We start from the raw sequence: 16206 nt of genomic DNA, 5'->3' as shown, positions 1-16206 counted from the left end.
GACGCGGCGCGGGGCCTGACGGGACCGCGGCGGGGCCGCCATGGAGGAGCGGCGGCGGCGGGCGCTGAGGCGGAGCCGGGTGCTGCTGGTGGAGGGGCTGCGGCTGGAGCCGCTCTGGGCGCCGCTGAGGGACCGCGGCGTGTTCACCGCCGCCATGGTGGAGGAGCTGCAGGTGGGGGGATGGCGGCGGGGGGTGAATTCCTGTCAGCGCGGTGGGCGCGGGCTGAGGGGAGCCTCCATCATGGCCTCGCGGTACCGTGAGGCGCTCGGGGCCCCTCAGAGGGGCTGTCACCCGTGGGCCGGCTACCGGGGCCGGGTACCGGGTCCCTATGGCCGGGTAACGGGTTCCTATGGCCGTGTACGGAGCCCTGCAGCCGGCTACTGGGGCCCTACGGCCGGGTACGGGGCGCTAAGGTTGGCTACCGGGACTTTACGGCTGCCTGTCGGGACCCTACAGCTGGCTACGGGGCCGTACGACCGGCTACCGGGGCCCTACGGCCGGCTACCGGGGCCCCATGGCCGGGGGCGTCCCCTCGTCCTTCCCCCCCCCCAGCCCTAGGCCCCGTTCCCCCGCTGTTCCCCAGGCACCTCAGTGGGGGGTGCAGGGGGGGAAGGCTGGAGGAGCGCCCCTGAGTCTCATCCCGTGTTTTTCACCCCCACAGAGTCTCGGCACACGCAGGGAGCAGGCCCGGCAGCTGGTTATCGACCTGGAGAGCCGCGGGCAGCGGGCTTTCCCCGTGTTCGTCTCGATCCTGCGGGACACAGGGCAGGGCGAGCTGGCGGATGCGCTGAGCGAGGCGTGCGGGAGCCTGCCGTCGCAGCCCAGAGACCTGAGGCCTGTGGAGCTGGAGCCGAGTGGAGAAAAGCATGGTAAAAGTAAGTACCGAGGTCGTGGTTTGCTGCCCAGCGAGCTGCAGGATGGAGGGCAGCAGCCGGAGCTCCTCGCGCCCTGGAATTGCAGTCGGCTGGCGAGTGGGCTGTGAGGTCCTGGGTTTGTTATCCCGGAGCGTGGATCGTAGAGGGGGCTCTGCAGAGCTGCTGGGAGCACGTCATCCTTCGCAGCAGGGGGAATTGTTAAGCTCCAGCTGCGCTCTGGCAGCATCACAAGCCACCTTCCCCTTCTTTTCGCACGGAGCCTCCGCGCTGCTGCATTGAAAATGGATTCTGTTCCATTCTCACTATTCCTGTCTCGCGCTCTGCTGAATCCGTGTGCAGACCCAGCTTGTGTGGTTGCTGTGGGAAACTTTACGGAGTCCAAAAAGGGAAAACTGGAAGTGATGTTCCATCGCCCCCTTGCAGCAGCATTGTTGCAAGCTCTGGCCCTTTTGGGAAACTGAGGCTGTTTGCTTCTAGCATGAAATTGGCAGGGGTGGGAGGAAAGAGGTGACTGTCCTGTGCTGTTACAGGTGAGAGCACCGTGGAACGCTTGTCCATCCCGGTCCAAGACCAGAGCGAACAATTTCGAGCACCTCCTGCACCAGCCCAGGGTAAGCAACGTCCCAGTAGCCCTTAGGAAGGTCTCAGCAGCCCGTCAGTTCCTTGTTTGTCCTGGCACGCCATCGGGAGGCTCTTTACTGCTCCCTTTCTGGGAATTTCCAACTGTCTCGGAGGAGTGCCAGGCTGGAGGCAGCTCCTCCCAGATAACAGTGCCCTGTTTTGCCCAGGGCGTTCTCAGGCAGAGCCAGGCTCTCTCCAGGCTGGCCCCTGTGCTGCTTTTGGGGGAATTCACGTGTGTCACCCCCATGTTACGGGTGACAGGGCAGGGTTGGCGTGAAGAATGGCTGTAACAGCTCCTTGTTAAGTGTTAACTTCTCTGTTGTGTGTTGTAGGTTCAGCTGTCGACAAGAGCGACCACAATCTGGTTAGTACTCTAGATCCCTTTTTGCCTTCTTTCTATTCCGGTTTATCTGTCGTTGTGTCTGAGTTCTTTACTGCCATTCGTCTTGGAGGTTCTGCGTGCATGGCGTGCAGGAGCCTGCCCTTTAAGACATGAGAAGACAGAGCAGGGTTGAAGATAATAGAGTGTCCATCCTCAGAAGACAGAGTCAAACGTCAAAAAGAGAGGCTTGTTGTGGCTTAAACTTGTAGTTGGACTAAAGAAGTCCCACAGCACAAAGCTCCACAGCTGCTGCAGCTGGAATTAATCCTCTGACAGCCACTTCTTGCACTCCACAACCCAAGGAATTGCTCTGAGCTGTAGCCAGGCCGACTGGCTCAGAGAGGGTCAATGATTAGCCAGCTCCTCCTTAGGATCACCGTAGCTGTACCACAAATAACCTTACGTAGAGCTAAACATGGTGCTTAAACAGTTTGCAGCAAGACAGCTAGTAATTTCCTCAGGCACTGAGGCAAGTATTGTCTGTGAGGTAGTGTTGTGGCTTGGTAATCGTGGTGTTGAGAAATAGAAGCAGGGAAAACAACAACGAGCACGTGCGGCAGCTTTTGTGCACCAGGAGGCTCGCAGCAAAGCAAGCAGTCAGGATTTGGAAACGTGTTTTTTGGGAGCCACCTTCTGACCACGCAGCTCACTCGCACCCGATGTGGGGCGGATGGTTTGGCCGCGTTCACTTGAAGCTCGTGGCCGTGGCAGCAGAAGGGTTTGGGTAGCTCTCCCGAATTACTGCTCTGCTGTAGTCGGTGCGCAATCCGAGTCTCTAGGAGGTCGACCTGCCTGGTGTCTTGGCTCATCGCGTGTGCTCTCTGCGCTCTCGTGGTGAGTGTGCCTAAAAGGCTCCCAGAAACTTACCCACAGCATCATCTAGGTTGGAAGAGACCTCCAAGATCACCCAGTCCAACCTCTGACCTAACACTACCAAGTCCTCCACTAAACCACATCACCAAGCTCTACATCTACACGTCTCTTAAAGACCTCCAGGGATGGTGACTCCACCACTTCCCTGGGCAGCCCATCCCAGTGCCTGACAACCTTTTTGGTACAGAAGTTCTTCCTAACATCCAACCTAAACCTCCCCCGGCACAACTTTAGCCCGTTCCTCCTCGTCCTAAAGTAGCGGAGCTGTGAAAAAGCTGTGAGATGAGCTGCTTTAAGGCCTCCTCTTCTTGTGTCCCACCTGGCTAGCTGCAAACACTCTGAATATGAGGGTGTTTAATTGCGACTCATCTAAAAGTTCCCTTATGGGCTTGTGCGTGCCAGGTGTACCAGCTGAAGGCAGACCCTTGTGGACACTGCCTGATCATCAACAACATCACCTTCAGCCCTGACTCCGGTCTGTCGACTCGAGTCGGATCCGATGTGGACTGCGAGAGGCTGGAGAAGCGCTTCAAGTCCTTGTGCTTCCGCGTCCAGACCTTGAAGGATCTCAAAGCTCAGGTGAGGGTGGCAGCAAGAGGACCCAATTCAATTCACCCCCGCTGGCTGAGTTTTGGTTCCAGGATGTGATTTATAGGGAAACCTGTGAGGCTCTGTTCGCATCATAGCTCTGACAGCCTCTGTTTTGGGTGTAGCCCCAGGGGTTTGACTTGCTTATCTGTGTGCGCCTCATCTGCCGCTCGAAGTCGCGGAGGGCAGGCAGGCAGGCAGCTAGAGTGGCTGCCAAAAGTAAGGCGAGGTGATTTGCTTGCCAGCCCGCCTCCTAATCAGGAGCAGTGCGTCTCAGCAGGTGAGTTGTGTAGAACGATATTTCATGTACATTGCTGCGTTGCGAAGGATGCAGCGAGGAAAGAAACCTCTTCAGATAAAGCGAGCGATGTGAAGTGGCAGCAGAACTGCAGAAATACTCTCTGCTTCGGGGCACGTGTGTGGGGTCTGTGTTATCCCACTTCTGCTGGACAGAAAGCAGCAGAGAAATTGACTGGGGCCTTCTGAGCAGCACAGCTGGGATAGGGCAGGGCCCAGGTAGTAATCTGTGGCCAGCGCGTGGTTCAAAAACCCTTCCCGTGATGTTTTTGACGTAGGAAATCAATGCAAAGCTGCGGAGTCTGGCGCAGCAGGACCACAGTGCCCTGGACTGCTGCCTGGTGGTCATCCTCTCCCACGGCTGTCAGGTAGGTTTGTCTCTCTTCCGAAGCAGCAAGGAGTTAACGCTTTCAGATTTGGGGGAGAGAAAACCCGAGTTCCTCCACTGCAGCCCGAGCCAGCGGTGCTGTTCCAAAGATCAGGCGGCCTTTGGACGAGTGCTCTCAGCTTCCGAAGGCAGCGTCTGCAATTCAGAACCAGATGGTGGGTGTAGAGCAGAGGGAGGTGGCGCTGACCTTCGTGCTGTAGTGCTCGAGTCCTTCCTGTTTCTCCAGCTCTAGTAAAGACCAAATATCACAAGCTGTGGGCCTCGAAGCGAGAGGAGAGCAGCTGTTCACAAAAATGTTGTACGTTGTGCGCCCTTTGTCCCAAAGGGTAAAGAAGCCCGTTGCCAGAGGAGGTGGAATAGGAGTTGGATAATCAGGGAGGTTGGGATTCTGGGGTTTAGGATGTCCTAAATGCCTTCTGGGCATCCCTTCGCTGATGCAGCGCGCGTAATTGCACAAATACGAGGAAGTGAGATTTATTCTGGTAACTTTATGCTGGAAAGAGACAGAAAAGAGAGCGCTCGTGCAGAAACAGGTTTCCTCTGAGCTCACCGTTCTTTCTGTGTTAGTAGCTCTTGGATTTTCCTCTTTCAGACAAGCCATAATCAGTTTCCCGGAGGGATTTATGGAACGGACGGAAAAAGTATTCCAGTTGAAAAGATTGTGAGACATTTCGATGGGTCCAATTGCCCAAGTTTGAGAGGAAAACCCAAACTCTTCTTCATCCAGGCCTGTGGTGGAGGTGAATCTTTGTTTTAGCTCCAGTCGTGGAAGAGCTGCGAGGTGTGAGCAGGCTGTTCAGGCACGGTCAGGCTTCGGCTTCTAATTCCTGTGAAGTCCATTGCCTTTTTCTCCAGCTCTCTTTTGGTATTCCCAACTGTGTATTCTTACTGCTAACGCGGGTCGAGTCAAAGGACTCGGGCGCGAGCATCTCACAGGAGGATAGAACCGGCTCGAGTGCGCTGGCGCAGTTCTTTCACACAGCTGGGAATGCAGAATGGGAGGAGGGTGTGCTGCCTGCCCTAGGTATTTAGCCACAAGGTTAGCAGGGAAGCATGGCCCGAGGGCGTCTGCGTGAATTTCCTGATGGCACCGACTCCAGCAGCAAGGCCAAAGAGCAGAAAAGCTTTGTTTCCTTGGAGGATTTCCTTGGGAAAATAGCATTTCTGTGGTTTTTTTCCCCCATCGTTTGATAACAGAGGATGTACGATTGCTGAATGTGTCAGGAGAGCAAGGGGGTTTCTTGTTCTGCTTTTTGCAGACCAGAAAGATCAAGGATTTGAAGTGGATTGCGAATCACCCAAAGATGAAGCTTGCAGAAGTTCCGTAGAGTCGGATGCGACTCCTTTCCAGGCTCTGTCGGGTAATATGGATGAGCCGGATGCCATAGCCAGTTTGCCCACACCCGGTGACATCTTGGTGTCCTATTCAACCTTTCCAGGTGAGATAACCCGTGCAAATCATTTGCCTGGCACAGACTAATTGGCGCCAAGGGTGCTAAACTCGTACTCGAGACGTCCTCCTAGTTCTGCAGCTGGATTTTGGAGATCTGGGGGAGGAAGCTGCTGCTGAACTGCCCCATCATGATGTAGTCGCTGTCCGTCATCGTACAAACAGAGCCACGTTCTGCACGCTTGTTTTGCTTTGTCTGGCCCTTCCTTAGCAACAGTTGAGCCCCTTGCAGCGTCCAGAACAGCTTTGTCACGATATTACAGGCAGAGGCAACAGGGGCGTGAAGAGGTTTTGGATTGGTTTGCTAAGGTGGTGGAAGAGACTGAGCTTTATGGCCAAAGTTAGGGGCAACTGTTGGAGATGGTCCTCGGAGGTGTGAAGCAAGACAAGAACAACTGTAGGAGTAATTTTCTCCTCCTCTCTCTGAAGGTTTTGTCTCCTGGAGGGATAAGTCAAGCGGCTCATGGTATGTGGAAACGCTGGACAGCGTGCTGGGACAGCACGCCCATTCTGAAGACCTGCCAACCATGTTACTGCGGGTAAATGTCTTTTTTTTTTTTTTAATTACTTTATTACTTTTCCTCCTCCTGTTTGTAGCCTCGAATGAGATGAAGGCAATAACCAGAGCTGCCGTCAGTCGGGGTAGGCAGGCCGACATTTGTAAAAGGAGCGATGTTACTGAACATAGTCTTGAAAATAACAGGTTTTAGTTTGTCAAGGAACATTCCCCCCACCAAATTGCCTTAAGACAGAAGCAGGGCTCGTCAGTCCCACGCTCAGAACCTGAAGCTGTCCTTCCGTTCCCAGGTGGCAAATACTGTGTCTGCCAAGGGGAAGTTCAAGCAGATCCCGGGCTGTTTCAACTTCCTCCGTAAAAAATTCTTCTTCATGTGCAAGTGACGTGTGGGCGCTGAGCTCCCCGCTGAGGTGAAAATCGCTTCCCCATGGCCGGACGAAAGCTGTGCCTGCCGTGGCTCGGACCGGGTGGTCCTGGTGGCCGTTGTCTGTCCATGGAGATGCTCGTCTTGAGAAATGTAATCTGTGAGCAGTCATCACTGTGAAATAGCAATAAAATAGCACTGGCCCTGTGCTAATGACGAGGAAGGGGCATTTGAAGGAACTGCCTTTGCCAGGGTGCGCATCAGCCCCATCCTCCGCGTTCACGGGGCAGGGGCCTCTACCTGGCTGTGACGTGGCTGCGCTCTGCCTCTTGGTGCCGGTCTTTGGTGATCGTGTTTGTGTCCTTTTTGCTGCCTGGCTAGCTGATTGAGGGAATCAATGGAATTGACCGATGGAATAAATGGAAAGGAATGATTTCTCCAACAACAATTTTTCCTTCTCAATAAAACAAAAAAACAAAAGGCAAAAAATCTTTTCCATTGTGTTGTCATCCATTCCCTCTCATGTGTACCCTTTCAGCACGTGCAAAAAGCTAAATGTGTAGCCTAAGTGTGTAGAAATGCCTAAAATGTGTAGGGCAAGAAAGAAACCTTGCTTGAAAAGTTTAGTCTTCTGCTGTTAACGCAGCAGAGAAGGGGAAGCATGTCCTTCAGAGGAACCACGTGGATGCTGAATGTGCATCACTGCAGAAAACTGGTGAGGATTCCTTTGAATATCAGTTCTGGTAGCATCAAAGCCCTTACAAGATACCGCGTGTAGCTGTGACGACATTTTCAGGTCACAAGCTGTGTGTTTGGGAGTTAAAGGGAAGGAATCTGTGAGCCTGATGAGCCACCGCTGTGTTGCAGCAGCCGCGGAAGGGATGTGCAGACTGGCCATCGCTCTCCTGGCACCATTCCTGTGGCAGAACAAGGCCAGGGTGGAGAGAGCCGCTCCAACAGCCACATGGCCACAGCGTTTGGGCGGGTCTTCACAGCTCCTTTTTGTTGCATGAGGCTTTCAACACTTCAGAAGCCGTGTGGGGTTGTTTTCAGCATTGCAAATACAGATTGCGCTGCGGTCTGCTAGGGAAGGGGTGTTTGCAGCGATCAGGGGCCGTGTGATGCTCAAATGCGGCATTTACAGGCACTGGGTATTTGCAGGCCCCTCTGTTGGGAGCACTGGAGGTGAGGGCTGTGCCATCCACAGCTTTGCAGGGTTTGGCCAGGCCTAGTGTCGATGTGCCGGGGGGCAGGAAGGCCCTGCAGAGGGACCTGGGCAGGATGGGTCGATGGGCAGAGGCCGTGGGATGAGGTTCAACATGGCCAAGTGCCGGGTCCTGCACTTGGGGCACAGCAACCCCATGCAGCGCTACAGGCTTGGGGCAGAGTGGCTGGAAAGCTGTGCAGAGGAAAAGGCTCTGGGGGTGTTGGTCGATGCTCACCTGAACACGAGCCAGCAGGTGCCCGGGTGGCCAAGGCCGGCGGCATCCTGGTTGTGTCAGGAGCAGTGCAGCCAGCAGGAGCAGGGAGGTGATCGTCCCCCTGGGCTCTGCTCTGGTGAGGCTGCACCTCGAGTGCTGGGTTCAGCTTTGGGCCCCTCACTACAAGAAGGACCTCGAGGCCCCGCAGTGTCCACAACCTTTCATAACATAGCATTACTTTACACAAGTACAAGTTGGTGTATGTAGCACTTAGCAGCTATATCTTAAAAAATTTGTACGTTTACCTTTACACGTACTTACTTTTGCTATAAGGCTATGTACGAACATTATGTATAGAAGTAAAAGAAAAAGTAAGTTAAAGTAATCATAGCTGTACTTTTGTACAGGAAAGATCAAAGTACTTATCTACGTGTATTTAACCACTTGCAAATGATAGTTACAGTTTCTGTTTACAAAAACATATACCCTAAAAATGCGCTCATTTGACTATGTGAGCTCATTACTGGAACAACAGAAAGGTGGAAACATGCTTGTGTAACGTGCAACAGCGTCTACATAACTAGAGGTTGCGTAGAGGATCTTATCGTAACTTTACAAGTAGGTTGTGTACGAGGAGTACGGGTGTTGTTAAATTACTGTTTGCATAAAGGGACTTTTAACTAACTTACCTGTATGATGTTTGCAGGCAAACTACTTAGATTTTGTGCTTTCAAGCAGATTTCAGCTAGCAAAATACTTTCAGTGTATGTTTTCAACAAAAATTTGAGTCCCTATGAAGTGTCTATCCCTATATATAAACTTATTGAAAGAAGTGTGAAGTATAAATAATGGAGATAGTTTTTCTTTAAAATTATTACGTTTGTACTTAGATCAAACATTGACAGTAGATAAAATTTTAAGTATAAGATTGTCCAGCATAAGTTATAGATTACTTTAGATTTACGGAAATAATGAAAAATAGGTATGAAAATTTGTATACAATTATGGTTTTTCCTTATTAGACTCTGTACAACATACAAAGTACCGGTTTAAAAAATCTCTATTTTTTTTGTGTAGGTACCTGAGTACTGTGTAAGTAACTGAGTACTGCAAAGTTACCTGAGTACTGCAAAGTTACTCGAGTACTGTATAAGTACAAATTTATTTTACTATTCTTTTTCTAAGTTTTCTGAGTAGATAACTGGAATAGTGTATTCTAGAGTACTAAAGTTACCTACGTATATATGCCTATCTACACTGCAGCGTACTATAGTTACCTAGCAGCTTGTACTTTCTAGAAAGTACTTTTTAATTACTCTTACTGTCTGTATGTTTGCTACCTACGGATAGTTTAGTAGTTTATACTTTTAAATTGTATTTGTGGGTAATTATACAGTTGATGTTCGGTCTTAAATAAAACAGATTTAATACTTAAAACTGCTTCTGTTATAAACGTTACTTTTAGGGCAAAGTGGGCCACTTCTTTCCGTCTCCCTGCCGTGCCAGGCGCGTGCCACAGCAAGGTGAGAGGGCTCCACCCGCAGCACTGCCCGCCACACCAGCCACCCCAAACCTGTCAGGGCCCCGTGGCGCTCACACCGCAGTCCCGGGGTGTTTTTGGCTGTGCCTCGACGGCTGCCCAACGCCCCAGGGCTCGGCCACCCGGGGTGCTGGGGAGCTGCATGGGCACGTCACCGGGTCTGGGGAGCTGATGCTGACGGGGCTGACACCGACGGGACAACGGCAGCTGGTCGCACCCCTTCTGGGAGGCTGCGCCTTCCCCACGACCTGCTCTGGGGCGAGAACCACACGTGTGGAGGGGCAGGGGCCTCGGTGCTGCCGTGGAACGCAGAATACACGTGCTATTTCATTACCATGTCCGTGCTTCTTTAGGTACATACCGTTGAAAACAGCATCACATAATTTCCGTGTGAAGTATTTAAGTTATCTTTCCTGTAATATTATTTCTCCTACAAAAGCCCAGGGACAAAGGCACAGAGAACAGGGGCCGGCCCTGGCACAAGGATCCCAAGGAGCCCTTTTGGGGACACACCGGGCACGACCACCCCACCTGCATCACCAGCACCCCCCCGCAGTGTTTGGTGCCCCAGCTGGCTGCCACTGTGCAGCCCCTGCCCTGGGGGACCAGCGCACCTCTGGGGCCCTCGCTGGATCCCCCGCAGCCCCTGGGGGCCAGAGCCAGCCCAGCCCCAGCCTGGCCTCTCCCACCCTAAAATGCCGGGACAGACTTGATGCCTGCTCCCCACAGGTCAGGGGCTTGCCTCGCTGAGCCCCCATCCACCCCACCCAGTAACCAGAGGGCCAAACGAAGCCGGTTATTTCTCTTTATTGCACGCCCGAAGCTCCACGGTAGGCGACACCAGCCGCACGTCCTCAGTTGGCACTGATTTTCTGCCGAAGCCAAGAGAGAGGCCCCAGGGTCAGACCTGCGGCTGGGTGACGACGAGGGAGACCCCAACAGCAGGGGAGCCTCGCCGGGGGGCCAGGCACCCACCTCGTTGATCCAGTCGATGTAGGCAGACACCCGCGTGAAGACGGTCGGCTTCTTGTACGTGTTGCAGCCCCAGGAGGAGCCGAAGCTGACGATGCCGTGCACCTCCCAGAGCCCATCGCGCTGGCAGCTCAGGGGGCCGCCTGAATCCCCCTGCCCAGGCACAGCACAGCGTTACCGCCGGCACGCCCCGCAGCTTCCCCCCCCCCCCCCCCCCCCCTCCAGGGGGTCGCCAGCCTTCCCCGCTTTGCCCACACTCACGTTGCAGCCCGAGACGACGCCGTCGCCGCCCGCGCACACCATGGAGGTGCGCACCAGGCCGCCCCACCAGTCGGCCTGCGAGCAGGTGCTGTAGTCCACCACCGGCAGCAGCGCCTGCTGCAGGACCTCAGCCAGGGGCCCGTTCGCTGCAACGACAGCCTCACCTCGCACCCGCGGCGCCCGGTCCCCATCCCATTTATCCCCCCCCCGCCCCATGGCCGCCCCATGCTTACTCCAGAGGCGTCCCCAGCCGGTAACTTCGCAGGGGTAGTCGTTGGGCAGCTCCAGGCCGCTGGGCGGCAAGCAGGCTGCCTGGATGCTGGCGCTCTCCTGCACCGGCTGCGTCAGCTTGATCAGGGCGATGTCGTTGCTGCAAGGAGAAGCCGCGTGGAGAGGAAGGGGGGGAACCGGCGAAACCCCACCGCCACCCCGGCACGGGGCCACAGCCCCCCTCCCTCCCAGCTGCCATCACCCTCTCCTACATGATGAAGTAGGAGTTCCAGTTCTCGTGCACGATGAACTTCTCCACGTCCGCCACCACGGCGCCGTCGTCCTCTGCGGTCAGGTCGTGCTCACCCAGCACCACGCGGTACGTCAGGCTCGAGCTGCTGGCAGCACGGAGCGGGGATCAGCGGCAGCAGCACCTGGGTTCCCCCCCCCCCAGTCCCTTCCCCATCACCCACCTGAAGCAGTGGGCGGCCGTCAGCACCCAGCTGGGGGCGATGAGGGTCCCACCGCACGTGTGGCTCCAGCCCCCGTTGCGGCTGTACTGCAGCGAGATCTGGGAGGGCACAGGCGCAGCGTGGGGGCAGGTAGCCGGCCGCCCCTTCCCCACTCCCCCAGCCCCAGGACGGGTTCCTGGTGTTGGTGCCACAGCCCCTGCCCCTTACCTGCCACGGCCAGCTGTGGGCAACGGCATCCTCACCGCCCACCACGCGGGCACCCAGCTGGGGCGACACGGCCGGCTGCCCGCATCCGTAGGCTGCGCGACACCCGGAACGGGGACATTAGTGACCACGGGGGGGGACATTAGAGGACACGGGTGGGACATGCTGTTCCCCCCGGCCCCGGCTCCTCACCCACCGTAGCCCAGCAGCACAGCAAGACACAGAGCCCCCAGCATGGTCGCGGTCGTGGTGCGGCAGGACCGAGGCACCCCCAGCTCTTATAGCACGGCCGTGCCGCCTCAGGGCCACCGCCCGGCCTTGTGCCCCGGCGTCCCTCTGGTGGCAGGTGGCAGATGTCCCACAGCAGCACAGGCTGCTTGCGTGCCTCCCCCCCCCCCCCCCCCAGGCTATTTCGGGAGGTCTTATCGGGGCGGCCCAAGCCCTCCTGGGAACGGATGCACTTGTCCTGCGTGCACCCTTCCGTCCCATGGGGTGGACGTGGCACCCACGCTCGCCTCGTCACGGGGGGGGGCTACGACCGCTCCACAGTCAAGTGGGGACGCCGGGGGTGCCAATCCCCTCCCCACAGTGCTCCCGGAGCCCTCTCCCACCGTCCTAAACACCCACCATGCAGCCGGCTCCCCACCGTCCCCTGGGCATAGGCAGCTGCAAGACTTAGGAAATATAATCTTTATTTGGGATTTAAAAAAAAAAAAAAAAAAGACACAACACACACCCGTGCCACAGACTGGAAGGAGCAGCTGAGACAAACACCGCCCTGGACATTACGGTCACCGGTACAACCCTTCCCCAAAGGAACAGCGGTCGAGCTACGGGAGACACCGCTCGCTGGAGCGCTTTCCCTTCGGGCTGCTTAGAAGACGAACACAAAAAAATAAAGCTTCTCCGCCCTGCGGCGGCCTTTCCGGACATCTTTTACCAAAATAAACAGAATCTGAGCGGACACAAGGCCACCTCCGCTCTGACCCTGAGGGTCACGTAGGGGCAGGCGCTTGCCCGCTTCGCACAGAGGATACAGCGACACTGAACACGCAGACAACGACTCCGCCGGCCCTCGCTCCGCTGCCGCAGAGGTCGGCCCCGGGGCCTCGCCACGCTCCCGGTGCCACCAGCGCGCCGCGCACGCAGCGACGCCGATGGGCACCGACCCGCGGCACAGCACCCAGCCCGGCCCAAATCACGGCGCATGCAAGACACGACGACACCCAGGGGACGAGCGCCGCTCGGGGGAGAGGGGATGGCAGGGGACGGCAGGGACAGCCAGGCACGACTCCTCCTGCACGAGGCTCCCCCAGCACCGCTACGTCCCTCCGGCACGGCGCTGACCCGCGGTCACTGCGCGAAGGCGGACTGCAGCTCCTTGAATGCCGCCTTCCTCTGCTTCAGCTCCTCCGCCTGCTTCTTCTTCTCTTCCTGCTCTGCTCTGATCTCCTCCTCGAAGCGGCTGGCCTCCGTCATGGCCTGCGCCTGGGGACAGCGGCACGTCCGCAGAGGTCCCCGACCCCCCACCAGCCCTCAGTGTGGCTTGCGGCCCTTACCTTGGCCTCAAAAAAGCTCTTGGCTCCCTTCACGCCCTCCGTCGAGACGTCGATCTCGGAGAGCCGGGCCAGAGCGTGCAGCCCGCTGTCCTCCTGCAGCTCGCCTGCTGCCGCCTTGCGGAAGATCAGCAGGAACTGCGACACAGAGCGGGTTGTCCCCGTCACCGCCAGCTCCCAGCTGCCTCTCCCCTACCCAAGCGTGCAGGGACTGCAACGAGACAGCCCGGGCTCACCTCCCGGCCACCCAGCCCTGCTACGTACCTCGCGGAAGCTCAGCTTGCTGTCCAGGTCCTCGTCCACCTCCTTGATCATGTTCTTCAGGCCAATGTGCGTCTGCGGCGCTCCCAGCTTCTCCATCATCAGCTTCAGCTCCATCAGGTCGATGAAGCCGTCCCTCCCCGCGTCGTACCTGCGGGCCAGCAGCACAGCCCCATCGCACCGTATCGCTCCCTGCCAGCTCGGCCGCGGCGTCAGGCTGCCTCGCCAAACCGCCGCCGCCTCCACCCGACCGCTAACAGCCCCCAGGAGCGTCTTCAGCGCTCCCTCGCTCCTCCTGCCCATCGAGCGCGCTTCCTGGCACCGGCACCTGCGGGGATGCTGCCAAGCGCGCAGCCAGCGCTGCACAGGACCACGGGATGAACCCCGTGTGCTGCAGGCACCGCTCCCCTCCTCGCTGCACGGCCCACGGGAGGGAGGCACTGAGGCCCCCAGGAAACGCTGCCTCGCCACACGGGGCTCTGCGGGGCACAACGCGAAGGTGGAGGAGGAGAGGGGAGCAGGCACAACGCACCGCAGCCCCCCCGCCAGCGTGCCGGGCTGACGCCTCGCCCGGAGCAGCACTGGAGACACCTCACAGGGCTTTTCTTGACTTCTCTCTTCTAAGGCTGCAGGAAACGCGGCTGCTATGCGCGGCGGCGCTCAGCACGACAGGCAGCTCCGCGGGGCTGTGACTCATCTGTCCCCTCGCTGCCGCGGTCTGCTCGGCTCTGAGCACAGCTGCAGCCCGTTTTCTCTCATGCACCGCTACGAGCTGGCCCGGGGGGCACAAAGCCTTCACGCTCTCTTCCTCCGAGCTCTGGTGGCAGCGGGGGGTTGGCGAGCTCTGCTGCTCCAAAGCGAGCCCCCGGCCGCGGCCACCGCAGCGAACGTGCATTTCTGCATCCGCTGGGGTGGGCTTTGCATCCTCTCCCGTGTCGCAATCCTTCTAACACAACAGGGAAAGAGGGGAGAAAGGACAAACCGCTCACGTGGCGCGCTTGCAGTGAGTGCAGTGTGGCCGGGGCTTGGCTCCGCAGCCCGGCCGTTGCCCCTACCCCACGTTCTTCCCCTTGGGGACCCCCCCCCGCCTTGCTCACAGCTTCCCCGGCCACGCGGCCGCCGCCGCTGCCTCTCCTCCCACCTCCCGCGCTGCTCCTTTCGCTGCGGCGCGTGCGAGCACACACGTCTGGCTGCCGCCCGCGGCTCCACCGACAGACCCCGCGCCACTGCCATCTGCTGCGCCAGCCCCGGCCAGAGCACACCCGGACGCCGTGGGGCTGCCCGAGTCCACACCCCAGCCCTGCCTTGTGCTTCGGGGGGCAGCAGCTCCGTGCCCTCCTCCTCCTCCTCGTCCTCGCCTGGCACTCAGCGTGGCTCGAGCGATGCTGCGCAGCACGCTGGCTCTGCTTTTCAGCTCACAGCACCATTTATCCCTGGTGCTGGCTAGGACAAGGGGCAGCGCCGCACAGGCACGCGCCTGGCAGCGCCGTTCCAACACTCCCGGGACGTTCCCGTGCTCCGGGAGAGCGCGATGCCTGCGCACAGCACCCGCCAGGCGCTGCAGGATGCTCCGAGCTGTCCCGCTCGCTCCCGGCTACTCGCACACCCCCTGGGCCTGTCAGAGCTGGGTTCAGAGCTGCCGCAGCTCCCGTTTTCCCCTGGAAATTTCCAGACCTCCGCACCTGCCGCCAGCTTCCCCCTCGCTGGCTCCTGCTGACCCAGGGCAGTGCAGCAGGGGCCTGAGCTCACAGACCCGCGCTTGCGGCATCGCGCCTCGCCGTGCGTGGGGACACGCGGCACGACAAGGGACCCCGAGGACGTGCCACCTGCCCGCTCAGGACCTGCTGCTGCAGCCCGGTCCCGTGCGCGCAGGCAGGGCAGAAGTCCTGGGGGTCCTGGTGCGGCTGGGGGAGCGCTGCCCCCACCTCCCCCTGGGGCGCTGTGGCAGGAGCACGTTTGTGCCTCTGTCCCCATCCCCGGCTTCATCCGCAAGGTTTTGGGGTGCCCCCCCCCTGCCTCCAGGGACACGGTGGGGGCTGCGTGCACGGGTACCTCGCTGCAAGGATTTTAGGGTCGGGGGCTTCCTGCAAGGGAACAGGGGGTACCGGGAACCCCTCCCGTGAGGAGCCAAGGGGGGGGGGGCCTGGGGATCCCCTCCTGCACGGAACCGGGGTCACCCCACGGGCTGCTCCTGCAGGGAGCCAAGGAGGGGGGCTGCGAGGAACGGGGGAGCTGGGGGTCCCCTCCTGCAAGGGCTGGGGGGCTTCCAGGGTCCCCCCCAAGCACCTACAGCCGGGATGGGACGGGGGGGGGGTGGATCCCGGGGGTGCCTCCTGCAAGGAAGCGGGGGCTTCCAGAGACACCCGCAGCAGGCAGCAGCTGGGGGGGGACCTTCCCGGGACCCCCCCCCCCCCCCCCCCCCCCCCCTTCTCCCCAACTCACTGTCGGAAGAGCCGCTCCATGTCGCGGAGCTGCCGCCGGGAGAACTCGCGGAACTCCGCCGCGGGGCTGAAGAGGCGGCGGCCCCCCCCGGGGGACCCCTCGGCGCCCCCCGCCCTCCCCGCGGGGCTGCCCGGGGGGAGCGGCCCCGGCCCCGGCCCCGGCTCCGCTTCGTGCCGCCGCTGCTGCTGCTCCGTTTCTCCTTCCTGCATCCCCAGCCGCCGGCCCAGCCTCTCCGCCAGCTCCTCCGCCGCCATGGTGCCCGGATGGCCGCCCCGCTCCGCCCCGCTCCGCCCCGCAGCCCGACGCCCCCTGCCCACCGCGGACCCCCCCCGGGGGTGGGATCGGAGGTGGGGGAGAGCCGCCGGGGGGGGGCTCCGGTCCCCGGCATCCGCCCGCAGGGGACCCGCATCCACGCCCGCAGCACGCGGGGCCGCGCCTTGTGCCGACGCTAAGGGGCAGGGATGGAGGAAGGTGGCGTTTGGGGTCCCCTGGATCCCCCCCAAAACCTGC

At 59.1% G+C, this 16206-nt stretch overlaps 3 protein-coding genes across 4 annotated transcripts; 1 reads left to right on the top strand and 2 right to left on the bottom strand.

Moving 5' to 3' along the window:
• The first annotated feature begins 1 nt into the window (after position 1).
• Positions 2 to 6845, top strand: CASP9 (caspase 9). The gene is made up of 10 exons (XM_083803004.1): positions 2 to 172; positions 663 to 876; positions 1407 to 1487; positions 1830 to 1861; positions 3155 to 3331; positions 3916 to 4005; positions 4618 to 4765; positions 5285 to 5464; positions 5905 to 6014; positions 6283 to 6845. The coding sequence occupies exons 1-10, from the start codon at positions 41 to 43 to the stop codon at positions 6373 to 6375; spliced, it is 1257 nt and encodes a 418-aa protein (XP_083659130.1). The 5' UTR covers positions 2 to 40; the 3' UTR covers positions 6376 to 6845.
• Positions 6846 to 9242: 2397 nt separating this feature from the next.
• On the bottom strand, positions 9243 to 11968 carry CTRC (chymotrypsin C). Of its 2 annotated transcripts, XM_083803012.1 has the most exons (8): positions 11634 to 11968; positions 11441 to 11532; positions 11234 to 11331; positions 11033 to 11155; positions 10784 to 10920; positions 10551 to 10696; positions 10293 to 10442; positions 10021 to 10189 (listed from the first exon to the last, which is right to left on the bottom strand). In XM_083803012.1, exons 1-8 carry the CDS (start codon positions 11671 to 11673, stop codon positions 10172 to 10174), a joined length of 804 nt encoding a protein of 267 aa, XP_083659138.1. In that variant the 5' UTR covers positions 11674 to 11968; the 3' UTR covers positions 10021 to 10171. The 2 variants fall into 2 exon arrangements, with proteins under 2 accessions (XP_083659137.1, XP_083659138.1); XM_083803011.1 differs by having other exon boundaries at positions 9243 to 10442.
• Positions 11969 to 12112: 144 nt separating this feature from the next.
• EFHD2 (EF-hand domain family member D2) lies at positions 12113 to 16181 on the bottom strand. The gene is made up of 4 exons (XM_083803027.1): positions 15697 to 16181; positions 13258 to 13405; positions 12997 to 13131; positions 12113 to 12925 (listed from the first exon to the last, which is right to left on the bottom strand). Exons 1-4 carry the CDS (start codon positions 15948 to 15950, stop codon positions 12791 to 12793), a joined length of 672 nt encoding a protein of 223 aa, XP_083659153.1. The 5' UTR covers positions 15951 to 16181; the 3' UTR covers positions 12113 to 12790.
• Positions 16182 to 16206: the final 25 nt, after the last annotated feature.

The sequence above is a fragment of the Anser anser genome (assembly GCF_964211835.1).
Source record: "Anser anser genome assembly, chromosome: 17".
Lineage (NCBI taxonomy): Eukaryota > Metazoa > Chordata > Aves > Anseriformes > Anatidae > Anser > Anser anser.
This window is presented reverse-complemented; position numbering and strand designations above follow the sequence as displayed.

What these genes read in the sequence shown, in the direction of transcription:
- CASP9 (XM_083803004.1), top strand. Translation starts at nt 41, where the DNA reads ATGGAGGAGCGGCGGCGGCGGGCGCTGAGGCGGAGCCGGGTGCTGCTG. An exon ending in CCATGGTGGAGGAGCTGCAG is followed by an intron (nt 173 to 662) that starts GTGGGGGGATGG and finishes TCACCCCCACAG; the next exon opens with AGTCTCGGCACACGCAGGGA. An exon ending in TCCTCTCCCACGGCTGTCAG is followed by an intron (nt 4,006 to 4,617) that starts GTAGGTTTGTCT and finishes TTCCTCTTTCAG; the next exon opens with ACAAGCCATAATCAGTTTCC.
- EFHD2 (XM_083803027.1), bottom strand. Translation starts at nt 15,950, where the DNA reads ATGGCGGCGGAGGAGCTGGCGGAGAGGCTGGGCCGGCGGCTGGGGATG. An exon ending in ATGGAGCGGCTCTTCCGACA is followed by an intron (nt 13,406 to 15,696) that starts GTGAGTTGGGGA and finishes GCTGGCCCGCAG; the next exon opens with GTACGACGCGGGGAGGGACG. An exon ending in GCAAGCTGAGCTTCCGCGAG is followed by an intron (nt 13,132 to 13,257) that starts GTACGTAGCAGG and finishes TCTGTGTCGCAG; the next exon opens with TTCCTGCTGATCTTCCGCAA.
- CTRC (XM_083803011.1), bottom strand. Translation starts at nt 11,673, where the DNA reads ATGCTGGGGGCTCTGTGTCTTGCTGTGCTGCTGGGCTACG. An exon ending in TGCTGTGCTGCTGGGCTACG is followed by an intron (nt 11,533 to 11,633) that starts GTGGGTGAGGAG and finishes GGTGTCGCGCAG; the next exon opens with CCTACGGATGCGGGCAGCCG. An exon ending in CCCACAGCTGGCCGTGGCAG is followed by an intron (nt 11,332 to 11,440) that starts GTAAGGGGCAGG and finishes GTGCCCTCCCAG; the next exon opens with ATCTCGCTGCAGTACAGCCG.